This window comes from Musa acuminata, chromosome BXJ1-1, assembly GCF_036884655.1.
Source record: "Musa acuminata AAA Group cultivar baxijiao chromosome BXJ1-1, Cavendish_Baxijiao_AAA, whole genome shotgun sequence".
Lineage (NCBI taxonomy): Eukaryota > Viridiplantae > Streptophyta > Magnoliopsida > Zingiberales > Musaceae > Musa > Musa acuminata.
In genome coordinates, this window is record NC_088327.1 from 13,122,697 (window position 1) to 13,147,792 (window position 25,096).

General features: G+C 39.3%; 1 protein-coding gene and 1 long non-coding RNA gene across 4 annotated transcripts; both read left to right on the forward strand.

Moving 5' to 3' along the window:
* Positions 1 to 794: 794 nt before the first annotated feature.
* LOC103997457 (phosphatidylinositol/phosphatidylcholine transfer protein SFH6) lies at positions 795 to 24,547 on the forward strand. 3 transcript variants are annotated; one of them, XM_018828983.2, is made up of 15 exons: positions 797 to 1,056; positions 1,140 to 1,226; positions 2,172 to 2,445; positions 3,269 to 3,368; positions 4,908 to 5,174; positions 5,287 to 5,364; positions 5,502 to 5,603; positions 5,720 to 5,769; positions 5,873 to 5,972; positions 6,179 to 6,277; positions 6,364 to 6,474; positions 7,479 to 7,602; positions 14,822 to 15,207; positions 22,706 to 22,780; positions 24,234 to 24,547. In XM_018828983.2, the coding sequence occupies exons 2-15, from the start codon at positions 1,193 to 1,195 to the stop codon at positions 24,252 to 24,254; spliced, it is 1,821 nt and encodes a 606-aa protein (XP_018684528.2). In that variant the 5' UTR covers positions 797 to 1,056; positions 1,140 to 1,192; the 3' UTR covers positions 24,255 to 24,547. The 3 variants fall into 3 exon arrangements, with proteins under 3 accessions (XP_065040815.1, XP_018684528.2, XP_009416977.2); XM_009418702.3 differs by having other exon boundaries at positions 1,191 to 1,226; XM_065184743.1 differs by lacking the exon at positions 4,908 to 5,174 and having other exon boundaries at positions 795 to 1,226.
* LOC135674689 (uncharacterized) lies at positions 7,617 to 13,605 on the forward strand. The gene is made up of 2 exons (XR_010513674.1): positions 7,617 to 10,680; positions 13,303 to 13,605. It is a non-coding gene; the product is annotated as an uncharacterized LOC135674689 (long non-coding RNA).
* Positions 24,548 to 25,096: the final 549 nt, after the last annotated feature.

Below are 25,096 nucleotides of genomic sequence, written 5' to 3' on the forward strand. Positions count from 1 at the left end.
CATGTTAAGTCCACAACATGCAATGGGATATCAAGCTTGCATTGATAATGATGGCTATGTGGACAGTATTTAATTTGTCTGACCATTTAGATTGTGATGTTCTCTCTTTGATCTGGTCCAAACATTTTGAATAATGCATACATGTTCTAGATAGACTTGGTCATCACACATTTCCATACATACTTCTTCTTGACTGAGCCATAAACCTGGAAAATTTGATGTGTGATCATGATATCTAATCAAATGTCAAGATTGAGATCATGCAAGTTGAGCTTTATTTAATTAGGTTATGATCTATCTACTTGAGGCTTGAAGTCAACAAAATGCAACTGTGCTACAGGTGGAACTTTGAAATTGACTAATGGAAAAGGACCATTTCAATATTGAACACAATTGATCAAGTATCATCATCTTGATTTTGTTTCTAAAAGAAATTTAGATAAATCTTTTTTGAAGGAAAAATATTAAAATTAAAATTATTTTAATATAAAACTGATTAATTGGTTCATTCATCTCAAAATGTATATTATTTTGAATGAATTGGCAAAAAACTTTTTTATTATTTTTGAATGAATTGACTTAATTTTAATCACTAATTTTGCTCATCAGAAGTAAATTGCTATTTTTTTTAATAAAAAGAGTGATTTGCAAGTAAAAAAAGAATAATTCTATTTTTATATGTAGGGATGTTGACGGAGGAGAGAATTAAATTAAAGTCCACGTGGCAGGATACCATTTGTTGATCTGTCCTTTGCGTTACAACTGCCAACCGACTCTTTCTAACATCAGTTTCTTCAAGCAGTCGCCAGAGAGAGAGAGAGACAGAGAGAGAGAGTTGAGCGCGCTCTTTCTGAAGGCCACGGTGATGCGCTTCGCCGACCGTCCGATTGCGCCCGATGAGCGCCGCCCCGAACCTTAAAGCAGCTCGCCCTCCTCCTCTTCCTCTCCTGTCCAGCTCGCTGTGAGCGAGTTGAGCTGTTCTCCGTGGGTATCGGAATTACTCGCTTGCAGAGCTTCTGACGTTTCTACTAGGGCTCTTCGTGGGTTCCACCCAAGGTTAATTAGGCGACTATTCTGCAGTTTCTTTCTTTCTTTCATCCACCCTTGACGATAGTTTTGGCTGTTTCTGATGCACAAAGGGGAAAAAGCCGTTTCTTTTCTCTAAAGATTGAAGTGTGATTTTCTGGCAGATATGACTGAACTGATGGACCGACCTTCCAGACCCCGTAAGTTGTTTCTCCAATCTTCTATCTGTAGGGTTTCTCGTTTCTGATCATGTCTTACATCCTGCGTGTGAGCCTTGTTCAATTTCAGGTAGATCTGGCGACTAATAGTTTGGTAGGGTTTGAGGTTTCTCTGCTGTTAGATGTTAAGCTCTGCGAAGTGCCTATGAATCAGATTGGCTTTTTAGGAGAGCTCTGCGTGGTGCCCATCTGTTATTCGTCAAATCAAACTCTCAGTCTTGTTAGGCTAGCTAGAATAGCAAAACTCAAGGTGTCTATATCCATCGGTGCTCTACGTCTCCAGCATAGGCTTTATGTGATTTTATTGAACCTTAAACTCCCGTCTGATTTGGATAAAACAACAGAAACAATCATTGTAGACGTTCTTACTGTTTCTGCTGCATAAATAGGTATCATTTACCAATTAAAATAAAATTGTCTATTCAAAAATAATGTAAGATGTAATGATGTAACGTTAGTGACACTGACATGTAAAATGATTTCTTCACTGTGTGATGTGCTTTGCATATATCGAACAAACCAAAGCTACTGAAAACTACTTATCTGGAGAAGAAATAGTATTAATTTGTGCCCATAGGAAAACAACTCTGTTTGATTGATGACCTTCATCTTTTAGAACATTTTGTTTAATTCTAGTTATGTAATAGTTGGCCCAAAAATATTTCACTTGACAGTTTCTGGACCTAGATTAACTGATATTATCCTTGAATACCTCTCTAATAGAAATGAATTCACAGCGATCATCATATGGGACCCAGCTGGCAACGATATAAAAATTTTCGATGCACTGGGATTTTGAAAGATAGGACATATGAGAAATATACCTATATAATATTATTCATTTATATTTACCATTTTCATTTTAATATTAGTAGAAGCTTCTTGAAGTTACCAAATAGTGAGATTAACTTTGTTCACGAGTTTCAGGCTTCGAAGGGGTTCCTAGTCATGATGATAAAAAAGTGCATAAATCAGATCTTGAGCACTTAGAACATGAAAAGTGGAAGAGAATCGGATCTTTGAAGAAAATGGCATCAAGTGCATCAATAAAATTGAGACAATCTTTCAGGAGGAAAAGTAGAAAGAAGTTTGATACTGTTAGTAACATTGAGGAGCTACAAGCTATTGATGCTTTTCGCCAGTCATTAATTTTGGAGGAACTGCTACCAGCAAATTATGATGATCCTCATATGATGTTGAGGTAGTTTATTGTTTCTTTATTTTTATATAGACATGTCTCTGCTTTTGCTTTCAAATATAACCTTCAGAAATTTATGCTAGATGTTCTCCTACCACAATGAACTCTCACATTTATAATTTGAACTGAAGAACAATTTAAATCTATTATGAGCTATCACTAAATTTCTTGCATGTCAACAATGACATACGAGAATTTTAATGTCTATTATATCCTCAGAACTTTTAAGTGTTATTATAATTATCTATGAGATCTGAGTTTGTTGATCTTATTTATTTTTGTGTTAAAATTCAATATTTTATTTTTAGACAAAGAATAGGCAACTGCAATCCAAACTCAGTTTCACTAAATCCCAGTCGGCAGAACTACATTTGTTTTTTTTTTCTTTGTTGTATGTATACCTTTGGTGGGAGCCTCGTGCACTTGGTACGCCCTATGTATACCTTTTTTTTTCTTTTTACTATTTTCTTACATGCTTATATAATTATATACATCTCCTACTCGCATAAAGCTGAAATCAAAGTGGTCTTTTTTGCATCACTTTGGCAAAATATGTGATTGCAATCTGCACCATATATATCACTTCTGTGATTGTTATGTGGACATGGATAAAATAAATCATATCTTTTTCATAATACTGATAGAGAAGCTTTAGAAGATTTATTCCATCTGTTTTACTACCTTGACTGTTAGTAGTCTAAAAATGATCAAGCTTTTCTTTATGCTAATATATAGGCTATTATGCTTTGTGTAAACTGTTGTAATATCCATGATGACTTTCTAGCCTTTTTGATGCTTGCTGTACTGATGACTTGTTTATGTTTAGATTCCTAAAAGCACGAAAATTTGATATTGAGAAAGCAAAACAAATGTGGACTGAAATGCTTCAATGGAGGAAGGAATTTGGCACTGATACAATCACTAAGGTAATAAATATTTTTCCTTCTTTTCAACCCAGTCTCTAGAGGTGAATAAATATCTTACTTGTTCTCATTGTATGCTAATTATTTAACATCTGCATATAACCTATATAAGTTTTGGGTTTAATGGGAACATCAATAATTTATGAATAACCACTTCTATTTTATCAATAAAATTATGGGCAATATATTTTGAACAAAAAAATTTAGAAGCCCACTAACATTTATGAGGATTAGAAACAATTTAGGGTTGCATATCATCATTCTCACTTGGATGTAAGTTAATTCATTTTCATCACCAAATTTCACCATACAACATATCCCTTGTCTTCTTTCTTTAGTAACAACTTACTGCCTTGGCTACTTATGTATATTATTAGAATTTATTGTTTCCATTATAATGTAGACCAATATTGATTCGGACATGATATCTTATTTTGAATAGTTGGAAGGACTAAGAGCTTAATATGCTTTCATGAAGAATACAACTAACCATTTATGCTTGCATAAACCATACTCGACTCCGGGACCAACTAACAAATGATGGATTCAGGTCTCAGTTCTTTAGCACCAAAATCCTTTTATGTTGGTATCTTTAACATGATTTTCTGCTTTATTTTATTAGTTCTCTTCACTAGTAGGCAGAAGTTTGAAAGAGCCTACTTTTGCTACCCTATATCAAAAGTAAAACTGCAACAATTTATTCGGCTAATACATCTATAGAAGGGAAGCTTGGAGGGCAATGTCAAGAGTGTTAGGAGCAAAACTGAACACTGATGTAGCTTGAAATTTGACCAGACCCTAGATCACAACACAGAGACAAAAGAAAAAAGTAAAGAAATGATGGTCGACGAAGGAATTTATGCTCTGTTAATATCATCATTCAAACATAACAAGATGTGCAATATAGAGGAATGAGAATGCATTTAGGTCTTCCTCTGGTCACATTTCTGCATTGATGCCTCATGAATCTCAACTTCTCCTTTTGTTTGGTGAATACAATCTCCTTTCTGTTTACTCCTTATCAAATGATAAAACTTCTTTTACAATAACAATTTCGATAATTCCATATTTTTATCAAATTCTAACAATTTATGTAGAAAGTGTATATTGGTCAAAGATGCCGTCGAGTCCACTTTACAAGTTTACCCTTTGTATAGATGTTAGAAGATGAAGATCATCCCTTTTATGACCTTTGCTAATGCTTTGTTTAATTTAAAGTTGTAAAAAGGTATGTTGCATGGTGTGTATGATTGAATACGAACATGTTAATGTCACATATACTGAGAAGATCTGGCTAGTGCACATTCTCCTGCCAATGCAGGTTTTGATGAAGGTTACTGTCACTAGGGAAATATGGCATATATATGCAATTATAAGAAAATATGATTGCCAATATGGTCTTTTGAAAGATCATTATAAGAAAATATGATTGCCAATATGGTCTTTTGAAAGATCCATAATCAAATATGTACAATTATGTATTCCTTTTACTTTGTTCTATTTGGAATGAACTGAATGAACTAATATTGTTTTCTTCATCAGGAATTTGATTACACAGAGTTAGATGAAGTTCTTAAGTATTATCCGCATGGTTATCATGGTGTAGATAGGGATGGAAGACCAGTTTACATTGAAAGGCTTGGAAAAGTCAACCCAAACAAGCTAATGCAAGTAACTACCATAGATCGATATGTAAGATATCATGTGAAGGAATTTGAAAGGTGCTTCATGACTAAGTTTCCGGCTTGCTCAATTGCTGCAAAAAAACATATTGATTCAAGCACAACAATCTTAGATGTTGAAGGAGTGGTATTTTTTCAGTTGTCAATTACATCATTCTGACCATTTGCTTGTGAAAGTTGTTTCCTTATAGTATTAAAAGTGTAATTATGTAACGTGTAACAATGCTGTTATTCTGAAGGGTCTAAAAAACTTCACCAAGGCTGCATGGGAACTGATTATGAGGTTGCAAAAGATTGATAATGACAACTACCCAGAGGTAGCTGTTCTTTTTCTAGCATCCTGAAAATTCATCATCTATGATGCTCTTCTTGTTTCTATGCTAACTCATGTTTGTGATAATTTTATGTCATCTTTTGATTAATCTATGATAATTTCCTATATATGTTTTTGCAGACATTGTTCAGGATGTTCATCATTAATGCTGGTTCAGGTTTTAGGCTTCTGTGGAATACTGTGAAAACTTTTCTTGATCCAAAAACTACTTCCAAGATCCATGTAAGCATGTCGAGTACTGATACAGATAATATACCTATTTTCTTTAAATAAACAGGTAGTTGACTTCTTCCTTTGAACTGAGAAACTTCTAATATATTCTTGCAACTGTTTGTTAGGTACTTGGAACCAAGTACCAAAGACAGCTTCTGGAATTTATCGACTCCAGGTTTTGTCTTCTGCTTGTATTCTAATGTGAATCTACTTGTTTTCTTGTATGCTCTACTCCTAACTTCAACTTTCTTCCTGATTGTTTGTTTTTGATTCTCCAGTGAGTTGCCAGAATTTCTTGGTGGTAGCTGTACCTGTACTGAGTTTGGTGGATGCCTTGGATCTGATCGTGGTCCATGGAAAGACCCTAAAATATTGAAGGTCCCTCTCTCTCTCTCTCTCTCTCTCTCTCTCTCTCTCTCTATATATATATATATATATATATATATATATATATATATATATATATATATATATATATCTTGTGTTCATATTGAGATCAAATATGCATTTCCAGTGAGTTCATTCTCACTATGATAAATGTTAAGATCTCATACACTGTTTACTGGAATTATACTGTTAAGCAGATGGTGCTTGATGGTGAAGCACAATGTGCTAGGCAAATTGTTACACTTCCAAACTATGAGGGGAAGATTGTTGCATCTGATGAGCTGCATTACCCAGTTGTAAGTTATATGTAAATGTATATATATATATTCATATTTACTGAAATTATTTCATTTATATAAATCTTTTAGTTCTTTTGATTTAGGTAAAAGAAAGTGATGCATATATTGCCAAATCTAACTTAGTAGCTGATGGCTCTTCTTCTAAAGCCAAAAACAACCATGTTCCTGTTCCTCAGAGGACATCTGGGAAAGAGGTATGAATTTCTTAAGGAGATATATTGACCGCACCTTCTCTTTTAGAGTCATATGCTGGTTTGTTTCCTAGACCATTAAAAAATGACCTTAGTTCCTGAAAGATTCTGCTTTGTACCTTTCCATGGCTGTAACATGGAAACCTGAAGATGTTCTTCAAAGCTTTTCTTTTCTGGTTTGTTTTTCATTCTTCATCTTTAATCACATGTTTTTTCATTTGTGGATAAGAAGTTGGGGTGTGAGTGTCTTGAGCTTTCAAAAGATGAAAACCATCAAACATGGTAGGTTAGATTGTCTTGAATCATTAACTCTAGAAATTATGTTCCTGTATTAACTCTAGATTGTCTAGTGTACCGTCAAACAATTTCACCAGTGTACCCTGACCACATTAACTCTAGAGTCTAGACCATCCTCTTGAATCATTAACCATGCTTCCCATCATTCCACATCCATGCCCAAACAACTATCTCCTAGAACCTCCACCCATCTGCAACTTCTAATTTGCCCTTGCCACCAAGGATCCTCTGCTTTGTCAGACTCTTCCACAGCTCGGAACAAGGGTCTTAACCACCACGTAGTGTTGCCTGGATGTGATTGTGAAATTTCCAAAGGAACTGTGCCCGTGAGATTTTAGCATGAAAAAGAATGTCTGGCTGATTAATTGATTCTCCTTTGCTGGTATTCCTCAAGATGAATATGTGAAATTGCTTTGGGATGTGACACCATTCATTTTAGTTGCCATAATTATTTTTCTATACCTAGTAATCAGAGATTTAACTATATCTACTATTTAGTGATGTTTGATCATTTACTGGATTGTGGAGTAATATTACATATTCAAGCAGACATGATTGTTCATTTCATCATATTTGAAGTTAAATGATACGCTTGCACTGATCATAAGTAAATGGAAATTATTGTGTAATTTCAAGGTTATTATAAGTATTATGATTTTATTATTGCCTTTATTATAGTAGATTGCTTAAATGATTCAATAATTATGCAGACCAGAATGCAGTACAGTACTTCTGTTGGTTCTCCAAACCATGAAGAATCTGCACCAGTTGTTAAGGATGTAGATTCAGGTTGGAAGGGTCAAATTTCTGGTCCAATCTGCTCTCCCTTAAAAGGTCTATTATTTTAAATCCCTTACAATTTTCTTGGAAGTAAAGCTTGATTTGCTGGTTTTAGTCAATCTGATCAGTAAATAGTATATCTCACTGCATCCACATGGAAATATCTAGTGAAAAGCTGGACAAGAACCTAGTGCATGGGTACTGTTGTTTTCTTCTCTCTAATTATTTAAAATGATCCTTTGTGGTATGAGTAATTGTATCTTCCATTTCTTTACGTCTGCAATCATTGATTGGAAGCTCATTTCTGCAGCGGAGGAATGATCATGGTAGACCTACATAATTATGTTATTTTCGTCCATTAAAGTGGTGATCTGAATTACATTTTAAAGACTGATGTCAGAATTTATTTCATAATCTTTTACTTGCCTTTCTGCCAAGGATCATTGTTTTAGGTACTGCACCTGTTTTGCTGATTTGTTGGACCGGTACTTATCGGTCAATACTAGTGTATAATATGTCGGTACACCGGTATGTAACAGTATTTTTAGGAGAAAGGAAAAGAGGAAGAAGAGAAAGGAGTAGTGGAGGAACAGAGGATGAAGGAGGACGAAAGAAGGAAGAAGAGGAAATGGTGGAGGAAAAAGAAGAAGAAGAAAGGAAGAAGGAAGAGGAGGAGGAGGAGGATAAGAGGTGGGAGTATACTTGGGAAGAAGAAGGAATGCGGTGGCGACGACGGAAGCATTGAACGTGAGAAGAGGGCTCGCATTTGTGAGCCCTAATCACTATTTTAGGATTTTTTTCTTTTTTAATACCAAGTTGGATGGGCCCCACTGCTATTTTTTTAAATTATTTTTACTGAAGTGGATCGGACCACTAGAAATGGGGATTTTTTTAATTATTTTTATTGGCCCACACATGGACTATTATATATCGCCCCTGCATATGGAGAGAGCTTGGAATACAGAAACTTTAACAATGCACCAAAACCTTCTTTCTTTTTTGATTTTTCAGATATGGGGTCTAGTACTAGAAGCAAAATGGTCACTGCTAGGATTATGATCTATTTGGTATTCATTCTTATGGAGGGTTTTCCTCAAAAATGTTCCTACGGGAAGTTAGGATGTAAAATCAGGCCAATGCCTGATGCATGGATCAGATGCCGCAAACCTTCATAGGTAGATGACTCCCATATTTGTGGATCTGCAATATAGAAGAATGAATCCCATATTTGGCTTTGCCTTCCGTGTTATTCATTCTGGTAGAATTTATTTCCTCTCTAAAAAATCTTTCACTCTGGTGACCTCTATAAGCATGGGGAAGAATGTAATATCCCCCACTTTTAAAAATGTATTAATAAGGATTTATATGTAAATTGGGGGACCTATATGTAAATATAGAAATTTCAAAGACTAAACTGTTAAGTTGTAAAAAGAAGTAAATAAAGAAACAGAGAGGAGCGGTGGGGCATGAGGAGTGAAGAAAAGAAGAAGAAGAGGGAAAAGAAGAGAGGAGGAAGGAGAGAGGAAGAAGAGGGAGAAGAGAAGAAGAAGAAGAAGAGGAGGTGGCTGCAGCGAGGGCTGCAGCGAGGAGCTGTGAGGCGTGGGGAGAAGAAGAGAGGAAGAAGAGGGAGAAGAGAAGAAGAAGAAGAAGAGGAGGTGGCTGCAGCGAGGGCTGCAGCGAGGAGCTGTGAGGCGTGGGGAGAAGAAGAGAGGAAGAAGAGGGAGAAGAGAAGAAGAAGAAGAAGAGGAGGTGGCTGCAGCGAGGGCTGCAGCGAGGAGCTGTGAGGCGTGGGGAGAAGAAGAGAGGAAGAAGAGGGAGAAGAGAAGAAGAAGAAGAAGAAGAAGAAGAAGAAGAGAGGAGGATAGCTGCGGCAAGGCTGCAGCGAGGAGGTGTGTGGCTTTGGGGAGGAAAAGGGAAGAGGAGAAGAAGAGAAGGAGAAGAAGAGGGAAAAGAGAGGCAGCTGCAGCAGCCAGGGCTGCAGCACCTCTGTTTCCCGCAGGTGGAAACAGAGGAGAGGATGTGTGGGGCGTTGAGGATGAAAAGGGAAGAAGAAGAAGAAGAAGAAGAAGAAGAAGAAGAAGAAGATAGCTGCGGCAAGGCTGCAGCGAGGAGATGTGTGGCCTTGGGGAGGAAAAGGGAAGAGGGGAAGAGGAGAAGAAGAAGAAGAGGAAGAGAAAGAGGTGTGATACCTCTGTTTCCTGCAGAGTAAACAGAGGAGAGGGTGTGTGTGACGCCGGGGAAGAAGGGGCTGCAGCTGCGGCGATGGCAGCTGCAGCTGGAAGAGAAGAAGAAGAGGAAGATGAGCAGGGGAGGAGGGAGAGGTTGCGGCCGTGGCTGCGGCCGCGACTGCAGCAGTTGCAGCGGGGAGAGAAGAAGAAGAAAGGAAGGAGAAGGAAGAGGAGAAGGGAAAGAAGTAGCTGCGGCTGCGGTTGTGGCAGCTGCAGCTATGGCAGGGAAAGAGGAAGAGAAAAAGGAAAGGAAGAAGAAGAGAAAGGGAAGGAGAGGAAGAAGAGAGGAAGAGGAGAAGGGGCTGCGGCTGCGGCGATGGCAGCTGCAGCTGTGGCTGGGAAAGAAGAGAAGGAAAGGAAGAAGAAGAGAAAGGGAAGGAGAGGAAGAAGAGAGGAAGAGGAGAAGGGGTGGCAGCTGCGGCAGTGGCAGCTGCAGTTGGAAGAGAAGTAGGAGAGGAAATAGAGTAGCAGAGGAAGAAGAGGCTGCGGTTGTGGTCGCTGCGGCCATGGCTGCGACTGCGACTGCGGCAGTTGCAGCTGGGAAAAAAAGGAAAGGAAAGGGGGAAAAAGGGGCTGCGGACGGGATTGCGGTCGCAGCGGCAGCGACTGCGTATGCAGCAATTATGTCTGCGAGAGAAGGGAGGAAGGAAGGTAGTGCGGTGGAAGGGGCTGCGATTGTGGCAGCGGCAGCGGCGGCAGCTGTGGCAGCTGCGTTTGGGAAAGAAAAAGAAGGAATGAGAGTAAGAGAGAGCAGGTGACTGTGCCTCGATGTTCGACACGTGATGTAGTTACGAAGAAAGGAAGAAAACGGGAGCACAAAACGAAACAGAGAGAGGACACGGAGGAAAAGTAGAAAGATTGGACTGGCACCTTCCTTGGATATTCAGATCAAAATATTTGAAAGGCAAGTTCCCTGATCGTTTCTCCTATAATTGCTCTGATATGTCTTATTGCAAGTTCCCTGATCGTTTCTCCTATAATTGCTCTGATATGTCTTATTGCAAGTTCCCTGATCGTTTCTCCTATAATTGCTCTGATATGTCTTATTGCAAGTTCCCTGATCGTTTCTCCTATAATTGCTCTGATATGTCTTATCGTAAGTTCCCTGATCGTTCTCCTATAATTGCTCTGATATGTCTTATTGCAAGTTCCCTGATCGTTTCTCCTATAATTGCTCTGATATGTCTTATTGCAAGTTCCCTGATCGTTTCTCCTATAATTGCTCTGATATGTCTTATTGCAAGTTCCCTGATCGTTTCTCCTATAATTGCTCTGATATGTCTTATCGTAAGTTCCCTGATCGTTCTCCTATAATTGCTCTGATATGTCTTATTGCAAGTTCCCTGATCGTTTCTCCTATAATTGCTCTGATATGTCTTATTGCAAGTTCCCTGATCGTTTCTCCTATAATTGCTCTGATATGTCTTATTGCAAGTTCCCTGATCGTTTCTCCTATAATTGCTCTGATATGTCTTATCGTAAGTTCCCTGATCGTTTCTCCTATAATTGCTCTGATATGTCTTATTGCAAGTTCCCTGATCGTTTCTCCTATAATTGCTCTGATATGTCTTATTGCAAGTTCCCTGATCGTTTCTCCTATAATTGCTCTAACTTTTCTTATTGCAAGTTTCCCGATCGTTCCGCCTGTAATTGTTCTAATCTTTCCTATTGCAAGTATCCTGATCGTTCCTCACTGCAATTTTATCTCTACATTTGCTTTGAATATGAGGAACTTTGAATTGTTCTAGCCTTGCATTTGATATATCTCCTGTTTAGACGTAACGATTCGAATCTGTGCAACTTCTGATATTCTGACCTTTTGATACCGAGCTGCCTATAAGTCTTTGTTGGAAACTCTGATTTGTTCAAAACTGATTTCATTGGAAAATAGACTCGTAGACCTTTCTTTGATATTTGGATTGAAAGATTTGGAATCCAAACACCTGTCCAGCTATCTGTTGAATCTGACATTAGGAATTCTGCCAACAGAGATTTTGTTCTACGACACTTGCTTACCAAATTATTTGTAACTCTCTCTGTTGGACAGTTCGATTCATATGAAGCATGTCTTATCTGAAAGTATTATCCAATAATTATTTCTGAGTAAATTGGAGCACGTTTGATAGTTTGAATCATTTGTTCAATGTGCCTTCTGTATTCTGCCAGAAATCGAGCTTTGGTCGATTTCTCATATTCTGGTTTCATTCCTTTGGAAATTGATATCCTTTAGCTTTCTTATTCAATTGAGCTTTATATTACTGCTTTGAATTCTTGTATGTTCTTGTCCTTAAAGTTATTGCATTTTTGAAAACTGTTGTGTAACGTTTATGCTATATCGTATTGACTCATATAGGCACATGTATATCCTATTGTTCCGCATTTGCTTTCGATATGTGCCTATTCCAGTTTCATTCCTTTGGACATTGAATTCATCAAATCTTCTTATTGAATTGAGTTATATGTGATTGCTTGGATTCCATATGTGCCCTTGCTTTCAATTCCTTTCAAATCTGAATATGCTTGTGAAATATTATTGCTTACTTCGGATTGACTCGTAAAGGCACATGTACGCTTCGTTGTTCCGCGTGTGCTTCCGACATATGCTACTTGTTGTTGAAACTGCCCTTTTGTACTCTGGTGTGTGGGATTGTCTGGACCTTTGCCAGAAATGGTAAAGGGTATGCGCTGATTTGCCCGCTTTGTGGGGTCCCGCTTTGTGGGATATTCTGGTATACGCTTATTTGCCCGCTTTGTGGGGTCCCGCTTTGTGGGATATTGCTTAGAGCCTGCGATGCTCTGCCGGCCCCCTTTGACTTCACCTAGACGTGGGTGGATGGAGCTCCCAAACGTGGGAGACTTTTGTCAGGTGGTCATTCAGAAATGGATGAATCACATTCTGACTGAGATCCCACTACACCCTCTATGTGTTTGATATGACATCCAGAGTTTTGGTGAGTTTGTTTCTGTTCATACTCTGGATAAGATTGATATGATTGCAACGTCAAGGACGACGTTTGAGCTCTTGTACGATATGTGTACCGATATGCTCTGAAAGGCTTCATTCCCTGATGATTTTGTTTCGAAATGTTCCATATGCCGTTGATATGCTTCGGAACATTTTATATGCCATTGATAAGCTTGATATGTTTCCTTTGCTTCTGATATGCTCCAATTACGCTGTGCTCCATTTGCTATGAACTGATATGTTCTTATATGTCATATTTGCCATTGATATGCTCCAATTACTCTGTGCTCCATTTGCTATGAACTGATATGTTCCGAAATGTCCTATCTGCCATTGATATGCTTCAATTACTCTATGCTCCATTCGTTATGGATCAAATATGTTATGAATGACATGATACGTATGATTTGGTATCTATTGAGATGGTATCCTTGAGAATTCTTGTATTCTGCCTTACATTATGATACCTTACTCGTTTGAATCCGTTCCTTTTGTTCTGAATATGCTTTGTCACTTGCTGAGCCGTTTTTGGCTCACTCCGTTGTTATATAAATCTTTCAGGTCAGCTTGTTACTCTTCGAGATGTTTGATTTGGGCTGAGGTAGTGGATAGCTATTCAGAATGATGGGCAAGTCTGGTTGGTTATTACGATATTGTTGTATAAGTATGTTTTGTATGTAATGAAATGTTGTCGATGAATCGAAATGGATATACTGTGTCAAAGTGTTAGGAGATCTCTCTTATTTGGAATTTCTGAATGTTAAGCCTAATTTATAATGATATGAACTTGTGGTGAATAGTTGGAGTTCTGATTGTATAAATTATTTAGCTTGTGGATTTATAAATATTGTTCATGTTTGTCAAGTTGGCTTAGGTTGCCATAAATGTGAATTATTGAGTGATGTGATATATGATTATAAACTGCACAGGTTTTATGGATGTGAATATGAATAGAATGTTTTTCAGTGTCCTCAAACGTTAGTTTGGATCCTGGATTGGTCTGTGATGAAAAATTTTAAAAATCATGGATATTTTGAGGGGCGTGACAAAGAAAGCTGAGTATCTTTTGGTGGATATGTGGATAAACAGCGCCTGCACACTTTTGTAACCGTTTCCTGATTTTGGCACTTCATACCAGTTCTTTAATGTGCATGCTAACATCGAAAAACATTTGGGACTCCAGTGACAGTCTCTCATAAAATATTTCATTTGCCGGTCTGCTTTCCAGTTATAAACTATAGAAATCACAAAGATGACTCCACTACTTGATCCTCCAGAGGGGTGGATGAGGTGAAATTGACATGGATTCCAAATGGGGTGTTTACAATGAGATCCTAGTACCTTTTGGATGGTGTGCATACGCACTCACCTTATGCCAAGTGACTGTATGACTGCTGCTCCTTTGAAATGACTATGTTTTTGTTGATGGCATTCCAATGTAGAATTCTCACTGTGAAGAACATAAGGAAAAGAAATTACATCATTCTCTGGTTGTATTGTCGGCAATCAATTCCAGGAATTGTTTTTGAACAACTTGAACCTAACAATGGAATTAGGTACTTTTGCTTTATGATTTCACCTGAATCCCAGGTCTCTTATCCTAGTTCTCTCCAAAGGGTCAGGTGCTGCCTGAATATAGTGATAGGTTGGAACATGTGGTGCATTCTAGACAGTACATTCTTTGAAGGTGAAACTGTTCAATTGGATTTCCAGATTTAAATAAGACAACAAATGCCTTCCTACTGTCCTCTAAGAGGGCCCTCCACAAAGTTGTGTCCAAAACCACTGCTGAAAGTTAATAACTGTAAACTGAGTTGCAAATACCGTATTAAGTAACCAGTTTTTCCAAAATTATCTGAACGCTGAGGACAAGAGGCATACGCTGCTTAGTTATGTGCTATGTATCTACATGGTTATGTTTTACCACAGCTTCTCAAATAACTGATGCTGTTTATTGTATTATCAAGCTATATTCTTAATGCTTCTTGTTTCAACTTTTGGTAATCTAACATTCTTCTCTAGATGCTTGTTAGATTTGTATGTAGACTTAGCTTAATAAATTATTTTTATTCCACTTCAGGTGCTTTGTCATTGTTTGACACAAGTGATGCTCCAAAAATGAGACAAGGCCAAACTGTCACATGGCTTACTGCCTTCGTCATGGCTTTTTGTACATTACTTTTACCTGTCACCAGATATGGGTTCAGAAGAAATAAGGAGTTCAATGCTTGCAATGCTGAATTCCTAGTAGATACTATGCCTAAAGAATTTCATCCTCTATCGCCCCTTAAATTCAGAGAGGCAGATGACCTTTCTTCTGTGTTGAAAAGGTTACATGAGCTGGAAGAAAAAGTTGTGATACTTCAAGCAAAACCTTCTGAAATTGAGTATCAGAGACAAGAGTTGCTAAATGCTGCAATCAACCGTGTTGATGCATTAGAAGCAGAGCTTATTGCCACCAAAAAGGTATGCTCTTTATATCATCTTTTATGGACTATAATCATTCTAATTTCAACATATCCTAACTGGTATAGATGCATAGATCGTAAGCATTTGTCAGTTCACAGTGTTACCATTTTTGAAATAATTCATTAAGGAAAAGCATTTACAATGTCAATTTTTATGTGCTATATCCATATGTCCTACATATTGAAGACCTGTGTGTCAATCTGAATTAAACTTCTATTTGGTAGGACCACCTATATATTGCTAATGCGCCAGTAAACTTCTGTCACTTTCTTCTACATTACTTCCAATTTTGTGGTCCCTGTTTATTGCTGTAATCCCGCAATAATTCAAAAGTTACCACATACATGTTCATAATCTGCTATAAAATTTTTGTGCTTATATTATATTTTTGTAGTCTTAGACTCTTAGGTCTATTCTAGAAAAACCAAAATGACTCATGCAGACTGCAGATAAAAGTTTCTGTTTCTACACTAAGTCTGTTTATAGCTGTTTTAGATTGTCCTCTATGAGAGAATGCCTCATATTAAATACATTATATGAACTTGAAATGATAGATTCATGCAAACAATATTAATATGGAAAATCAAATCAGATAAATCTTGCATTCTATTACCCTGGCTTATAAACAGCATCTTTATGCTACTAATTGTTATCTTTTCTGTTTTCTTTATATAAAATTATTTTGCGTGAATGAAACAAAAATGTTTTGTTCATTTTATAACATACTGCTGTATTTTAAATCAATGAGGAAGTCTGTTTTACTTCAATATGCATATGTAGATCCATTATCATAATAATTACTTCCTGTAAAATATGAATTTAATTACTGTAAACTATATATCAAATATTTTAATTATTCTGTAACTTTCTCCTACCTAATTGTTCTCTCTACAAATATGTTGATTTCCCTTCTTAAGATTGCCAATACCTTTCAAATCATTTTTTCAATTTGTATCAAGTTCCTAATTGAGAATGAACTTTTGGACTAACTTTATCCTCATGGTGACAATTGTAAGAACTTTGGCCTAATTGTTACTTGATTCAAATGCTGCTGCATGCACCATATAGCTTATGGCGCTCATTTCCTTAATTTTCCTTTTCTTTCCTGAAAATCTGAGGTGAATATGTAAAATACCACAACTAATTCTCCAATGTGTATTATTGGCCATGGATTTGTATTTATTTCTGTTGATAAGACCTTTGTGCAGGTCAAATTACTAAATTTTAGAACTAGCTTTCAGAAGGATAATTGGTTGAAAGCAAGGTATGCAATACCGTACCGTATCGATGTTTCGAGGCTGGCTTGGTACGGTACGGTATCAGCATACCGAGCGGTACATCAGGGCTTACCGAGCGATTTTAAATATTTCTTCCTCTTACTATAGCACTGTAGCACTGTCCGTCCGGTAGCTGGCGGTCCGTGTTGTCACGAACGATCGTCGCACACCCGCAACAACTCCGTTCAACGAACCGTTCGTCGCTCTCGTCTATATGTACAACTACTTGGTAGCATGTTTTGGCTTGGTTTTAAGTCATTTTGCTTGTAAAAATGTAAGTTCGAACAAGTTACAGCGCTACAGTGCCACGGGCTGATTTCTGCAGCCCGCTGTTGCACGCGAAACTTCAGCCATCTCAGCACCTTGGAACCCCCCGGGTTGTCACGGACTTAGTTGGTTTTTCCTAAGTCGTGCGGCACCCTTGCGTGTCCGTCCGCAAAGGTCAGCCTCCCCGAAGCCTCCCATGTCCCTTAGGACCCACAAAAGAGAGAAACGGGTTAGAAAAAACGCCTCATTCGAGATCCACAAGCAAACATATCCGAAAACACTTCATAAAAAATGCAAATTACAAACATACTTTACAAGCTCTGAACAATTGCACAACAAAGGGTAAAATGGTCCATTACAAACCGAAAATCACTCGCACATGTCCACATGACACAACCTTTATTTACAAGCCTAAAGCGGCCACCAACCTAACTGAAATAAGACTATTAAGCCTTCGGTTGTCCCTCTACATGTTGTACAAAGCATGAACATACCAAAAGACATGGACATACATAAGCATTACATCCAACATCCTGTTTAGAAGTTTGTCCGTGACATTCTCCCCCACTTATTCCTTCGACGTCCTCGTCGAAGCCTTTGTCGACACTACAACTCCTCGCCTTTGCTGAGTCTTCAATCTTCTGCTCCAGCGACAATGCGTCTCTTGGCTCCCAGCTGCTCTCCGCTACTGTTTTTGAGTAGTCGAACCTTTGATCCGCCATGCTGCTTCAACTCACCAATGACTCTGACTCTAGTGTGGGGTTGGCTGAGTTGTGTTGATCCTTGTTGATTCCTGCGGATCCTCCAAATGAAGGAAAAGACCATCCTTACTACGCTAGTCTCTCAAATGCCTCATGCTGTTTGAACTGGGTGGATGCTTGTTGGAGCTTTTAACGAGCATCGTCTCGCAAACTTCTGAAGTTTTGGGTCCTTCCTCCACAAAATTTGCTCATTGACTCTTCTTTCACTTAGTTGTCACATCTAAGTAGGTTCGCATCACTTTCGCTTTCGATTGGCATTTCGTTGGGAAATGAAGCGGACAATCTACTCTCAGTAACACTGATCACCGTTGGTGAGGATTTGACAACTATTGTCTTCCATTATCTTCGAAGGGTCTTTGAACATATGCAGAGCTCCTCTGTTGGATAGATAAGAGAATTGGGGTACTCGGTTTCGCCCATTCTCTTAAGAGTTGAGAAGGCAAAGGTTGCTTGACTTCGCCCGCCTCCTCGAGGTCGTACTCCATGCATTGAGCTGGTTACTGGCCTTCGCCTGCTCTTTGCTCACACTTCTGAAGCACTTGAAGTGTTTGCACTCCTTGCATTGAGTTAGCTATTGTGATTCACCTTCTCAATGCCATCGAACTTCTGGAACGCAGGAAGTTTTCACCCCAACTTGGAGTAATTCTCTAATAGATTTGGTCGTCTCTGGGATTGTACCGTCTTCTCCATCTACCCTGCATCCTACTCCCTTGAGTAGCGAAGGTACAACACCGCGTACTGCCTGCTTCGTTCCTTGGTCGTGCACTCTTGCCTGACCCGAAGTCCTTCACTTTCGGCTATCTTGATGAGAAACTCATTGACACCGGTCTTACGAAGTTCCTTGGCCTCTGCCCTTCAGCCTTGTCTCGGTACTTGGAGATTTCCTCTGCATGCTCCAACTCCTCGGCCCCTTTCATGACCAAGCGCTCTCTCTCCATGAGAGCAAGGGATCAATGACTTTCACGGAAGTCCCGCCTCTGCGGTACCATGGCGCTGCCATGCCCATGGCCCTACTATCCGTCGCCTCGCATCTGCATCCCTTTTCTTCACGATCAGTAGATATGTCTCCGTGGCACTCCTCTGAGTCCACCTCCATTCTAACTGATGCTTGATTTTGGGTAGCTAAGTCCCTCTGGACTCGTCGTCGCTTCCTCGCCCCTTTCGACCCCCTGCTTCAACACCTCTGTGTTCTCCAAGCAGTCCGTTTGGTCGATGGAAAGACAGACTGCAACTCCCATGCATGGCCTCTTCTATCACGTTGTAGGGTTTGCACCGATTCTGTTCTTCTTAGCTTCCTTGGTAGCAACGTTCGCTTACTCGACCTTGTCCTCTGACTTGCCGAGCTCCCTTAAGCGAATATGCGCTCTGGAGCAGTCCAACTCTCCAGCTGCTTCAATCATACCTCTGTATGATCAAGTCCCTCCCATGGGACTCACTGGTACTTGCATTCGAACTTTTCCCTTGGTGGAACACAGCCCCCATATGCTGATGACCAAGGCTTTCATCCGATACAAAATTCGATGCACACACGGAAGACCCGCCTCTGCGGTACCATGACCTTCACTCCTTGAATCCATAGCCCTTCTTACTGTCGTGTTGTTCACCGAAGTGGAGCTTCCAGTAGCTCCCGATCATACCTCCATATGATCTAGTCCCTCACGGGACTGTGTCGTGTGTATCCCATTGCCATGAACTATTCCACCATGATCCGCTGCAACATGTCGCCTCCTGGTGACATCTTCATTGCATTCTGATCCTCGTGGGATGAACTCGAATTGTGATCCCTCCATGTGTGGCCTCCGCCGATACATCGCAAGGTCTTTTCCACCTTCGATTTTGTTTGCTCCTTTAGCAATTGACCTTCATCCACCCACTTTTGGGTCACACCTAGATGAAGCACCACTCTAGGACAGTTCGTCGCCTAGTAGCTCCCAAAGTCTACCGACTTCGTTGCAATTAGTGCACCATTGTCTGGATCCTGGGCCTCCGCCCCTACCAACACAATTTCCGCTGCGCACCGCTTCCTTCAAGCAACTTGAATGACAACACTGTGACATATTCTTCAAGAGTACCTGCCTCTGCATCCTCTTGCCCCATGCCAAGGCCTTCTGAACCCAACTTCGCCTCAGCAAGTTGAGTCGCCTTAGTTCCTCCGTAAAATGCTTCTCCGAGAAAAGGTGCATGTGCCCAGAAGCTCACTTCGTCTTTGGCACCATGCAAGATGAGTCCGCTCAATCAAAATGAAAGACCCATGGAACAACATGATCCTGCTCTTGCCTCTGCAAGAGTTCATGTCCTTAACCTCTGTCCAAGGAAAGCTTTGTGCCTTCGCTCCATGTTCCATCTTCTATGCCGGCTCACTTCATATGGCTTAGGTACTTCACCAAGTTACACCCAAGTTGCTCCGCTCCTTGTTTTTGCATTGAGTTGATGATGGCCCTCATGCCCACCATTCCACGGGTCAGCCCTCCCTTGAGTCCGATCTCCATGTCGACTCCAAGTGTGCCTTCATTCGTGTTGCTTTGGGTTGCTCCTCCACTTGATCTCGCAATGCATTCACCAATGCATTCACTCAAGCGAGATCAAGCGACGACTCCTCGCCGCTTGCTCGGTCCATTGAGCTTTGTGGAGTTGTTGTTTGTTGAGGTACTCCTCCTCAACATGTGCGATTTGTTGCACATGATTCTCCCTCTGAAGAGCCGGGACTTATCCCTCCAAGATAACTGTCCCGTTGGAGCAATATCTCTCTTCGTTTTGGAGACCACCATCCCCTTGGACTACTCCGATTTGCTGAACAAACTGTGCATTGTTCTGCCTCCTGCAAACGCACTTGCTAGATTGTGACTCCACGTTAATACGGCTCCTGCTGCACCACTCAAGGCCTAGCAACATGCTGAACTCACTACACACTTCAGCCTCATACGGACGTATCCTTCGCATGCCGAAGAGAAAGTTTCAATGCTCTATGGCGCCGAGTTTCGGTCGCCTTGGGATGACCACGAACATTCCATCGTCCACATACAAGCCCATGCATGAGTACCGAGTTCTTTGAGTTAGCAATTCCCCTCATCTCTGTGAGCTTTGCACAACTCTTTCGGTCGCTGAGCAACTCATTCCACTTTGCATGGTCTCATCCTTTACCAAGCACCTCGCTTGTCTTGAGCACCATCAAGTATGGTTGTCAACGTCGAGCCGTAGCTCGAACTCAGCCATCCCACCCTTTGTGCGCTCTATATTCTTTCAAGCTTGCCTGTTCTCGTGGTGCCTCTTGCGCGAAGGGTTGGCCATTCCTCTGAATGCCAATCTCAGATGCCCGCTCCTCTGAGCGACTCTTTTCCCTACATCTCCATGCTCGTTTTCCCCCCAACGGTCGCGCGTGTGCTGACTGCCCTCAACGCATCCCCGCTAGGTCCCCCACGCTTGCATGCTAAGTGTTTTTATGAGTGCTTGTCCCGCTCTGATACCATCTGTCACGGACTTAGCTGGTTTTGCCTAAGTCGTGCGGCACCCTTGCGTGTCCGTCTGTAAAGGTCAACCTCCCCGAAGCCTCCCATGTCCCTTAGGACCCACAAAAGAGAGAAACGGGTTAGAGAAAACGTCTCATTCGGGATCCACAAGCAAACATCTCCGAAAACATTTCATAAACAATGCAAATTACAAATATACTTTATAAGCTCTGAACAGTTGCACAACAAAGGGTAAAATGATCCATTATAGACCGAAAATCACTCGCACGTGTCCACATGACACAACCTTTATTTACAAGCCTAAAGCGGCCACCAACCTAACTGAAATGAGACTATTAAGCCTTCGACCGTCCCTCTACATGCTGTACAAAGCATGAACGTACCAAAAGACACGGACATACATAAGCATTACATCCAACATCCTGTTTAGAAGTTTGTCCGTGACAGGGTGGCACAAGGCTGGATGAGGCTTCGATATAGTGTCGGGTGTTGAACAATCTTTCGCAAGTTCGCACGTTACCTTGACGGGAACTTGTTGTCGCGCCCAGCATCCGGTGAGCAGCTGTTTGTGGACTTGCAACTGTTCGTTCAACCTTCTAATCCTTGTTTTCCCCCTCTCCCTCTTTTCTCTTATGCACGCAAGGTGCTCGCTGAATTGCTTGTAAAGCTTCCCCTTTTCGCGAGACGTTGGGACTTATCCGTCGCTCGTTCTTTGAACTAATCAACTTTCTCTTTTTATAGGTCTTTCGGGACCTGTGAGAGGTTGCAAGTGGGCTGATCTTTGCGGACGCAAATCGCAAGGGCGAAGCGCGACTTAGGCAACACAAGCTAAGTTCGCGTCTTTGCCGCAAGGGTGCCTCGTGACTTAGGCAACGCAAGCTAAGTTTACGTCTTTGCCGCAAGGGTGCCTCATGCCTTAGGCATTTCCAGCTAAGGCTGTGACAGCGTACCGGTATGCCGTTGAACCGGTACCTACCGTCCGTACCGGGCGGTACCATTCGAAATTGCATACCATGGTTGAAAGAAAGATCTTGCAGACAGCAAAGCAATATGTACCTTGCCCATGAAATCCTGATAGCTAAACTCGCATCATATAGCTAAACTCGCATTAAGACCTTTGTAGTGTTTCAACCTGGCACTATTTACATGTCTTCATGTTGGAACTTGCAAGTTATTAATTGAACATGCAAACCAAAAGGTGTATGGTACCTGCATTGCAGTGTTTTCATGGCTTCAAGTTGGAAGTAACCTGTGCCAGTGCCATGACACATGCATCTAGTGTTACATAGACATTAATATATGGATGCACATTCAAATGTCCAACACAGCAAGAATAAAAAATAGAGACTTGGGGGCACACATAAGAATAATAATTAAAAAGATAATTTGATATTAGTGTTGTAATATTATGAAATGTGAAATACAGGAACCTAAGTTCATATGGAGCTTGGTAATTATAAAAAATTCACTTCCTATATTGTTATACTGTTTGACATTGGGGTAGTTGTAACTAAAGAGTTGATAAATTTCCAACTTGCTGACAACATGAAAAAAAAAATGCATGCATCTCATATACTTGCATAAATGTCTGTTTAAATTTTATAATCAATTTTTTTGGGGGGTTAATCTATTGTTTCTATTGAAATCAATAAAATTTTGATTTTCTTCTGGGAAAGGGTGGAAATATATGGTTAGTACTCATCATCATAAGTTGTTAATGCAGGCTTTACATGAAGCTCTAATTCGACAGGAGGAGTTGCTTGCATTCCTTGACCAGCAGAAGGAGGCTAAATTCCGGGTAACTGTTATTTATCAGTAGTGACTAGCAAAGATGTTCATATAGATACAAGTTTTTGTCACTGGAAGACAATGCATGAATCACTATGTTTCATGAATTCTCAATTGCATGGGGCAAGATCATATTTTTAAATATTTATATTTGTGTATGTTATAAAATGAATTCTTAATTTCAATTGATACATTTTCTCTAACATACTTTTATGAAGGAAAATTTTGAGACATCATAGAATAATGAAGTGCTTTTCTACTGGGGCAAATCATAATGATCTCATGTTTTGCTATCACTGTGTGCTTCTTCATGACACTAAAAAATATATTGGACACTTGACAGGTCGTTAGCGCATAGATTTCTAGAGCTAATTCAGAGGGTTTGTGCCCCAAGAGATTCATGAAGAAAAAACTTAAAAATTTATAATTGGAAGAAATTATTTATTTATAGATAAACCATAGAAAAACCATCTTGAATTAAACGAAATTTGACAAAAGTTAAGATAATATTTTTAACATATAGCACCATGTGTGGACTAGAGATTAGACGAGGGGGAACATGTGGCTACCTCATATTATATTTCACTCTGATGATTGTTCATGCACTAGAACAAGTGCTTAGGGGACCTACGGATGTAGTAGTTAGAAGAGATGAAATGATTAATATTAGTAATTCGAGGAAAGACAAAGGAAGACTTAAAAAGACTTTAATAGAAACTATAAATAAAGATTTAAGTATTCTAAACTTAACTAAATATATAATTTTTTTATATATCTTAATGATGGCAAAAGATCCATATAGTTAACTCCAAATAATTGAGACTTATGATTGTGTTGTTATTGTATTGTACTTGCACTAATTGGTAAAGATGATATAAAAGTTTTGTACGTTACTAGTGAGTGTCATCTCATAAAAGGAGAAAAGCATTGGGAAAAAACCAAGAATCATTTTTAGAAATAAGCTTTTCATTAATATGTCATTGCGTTTGGATGGCATCAGAGCAGCAATATGATTAGTCGCGGTTTTGGTAGACAATGAGGAAACATGATTTTTAGCCTATTAAATATACAACTTAAGTAAAGAAAGAGAAAATAGTAGAAGCAGAATTTTCTGGCATTTGTTAATGTCACTAGTGCTAAAGAGGACGTCAACAACATTAAAGGCAAAGATAGCTGGTGGTCTTTGTTCCTCACAAAGCTTATTAACTCATATCTTTTTCTTTTTCGTTTTTGTCGAGTACTTCTTTAATTCATAAACCAGAACTCTTTCTGGGGACTGTTTTGAAGATGAGTCATGTTTCTTTCATATTACGTACAATCACTTGCAGTTTTTTGTTTTAAGAAAAACTGACAATAGAGTACACCTTAGCAATATTCTGATGTAGTTGGGTAGTTGCATTGAGCTCTTTCTGATGAATGAGTCATGGATCCCTAATTCTCTGTTCTTTTCCATCTTTTTGCAGAAAAAGAAATTTTGCTTCTGAATCATCTCAACAATGCAAAACGATGCAGTATTTCCATTCCGCAGTTTGCAAAGTGCATATATGATACGTGTAAACATGTGTATATGTTTGGATCTGAACCATTTTTTATGAGTTTCGGTTCTATTGTGTGCAGAACAAATTTGGAAGAGATGCAAATCTTATCAATTTCTAGTCTATTCTAAAATCAGCATTGTGTTGACTATATATAAAGCATCAAGTTTGGACAGCACTAAACTCAAAAATTTTTGTAGTCTATCGAATTTTCCTAAATGGATCAACTATAAATTCCTGCATGCTCTCTTTTTGCTGTGTGTACTTCTGATAGCTGTTTACATATATACAGAGGTTGGATATTGTTTTCATGAATTGTTCCTCTATACTTGAGTTGACTAAATCCCAACTGTATGCAACTCTGCCAATTGCTACACTTCATATATGCACCGGTGTGTTCTGAAGGTGCAAGAGAGCATGTGAATATCAAATACATTTATATATAGAGATCAATTAATTATGCATTGACAAACAAAGCATAACAGGAGAATTAACAATGAAACCTTGTGCCTAAAGCCTTTTCCATTGCATGTTGCTGGTGAATAATAGAACAAGGTTTAAGATGGGAAGAAAATATCCATAGCTTATCTTCACTAAGTATATATGAACATTTAATGATTTATTACATAGTGAGTTAAATGTATATAAATAGGCAGCATTCTGATTCTGTTGCAGGAACAAATACAGAAGTGATGCCATTCCAGGTCGTGTGGTAGCTTTGCGGTATTCCGACATAAGCTTGTTAAACTCTCGGATCGGAGGATAACCACAATTAGTGATGAGAAATTATG

Bases quoted from the DNA above. Each gene is read 5' to 3' on its own strand.
- LOC103997457 (XM_018828983.2), top strand. From the start codon at position 1,193: ATGACTGAACTGATGGACCGACCTTCCAGACCCC. The intron at 3,369-4,907 runs GTAATAAATATT...TTTCTTCATCAG, and splicing joins GCACTGATACAATCACTAAG to GAATTTGATTACACAGAGTT. The intron at 5,604-5,719 runs GTAAGCATGTCG...ACTGTTTGTTAG, and splicing joins AAACTACTTCCAAGATCCAT to GTACTTGGAACCAAGTACCA.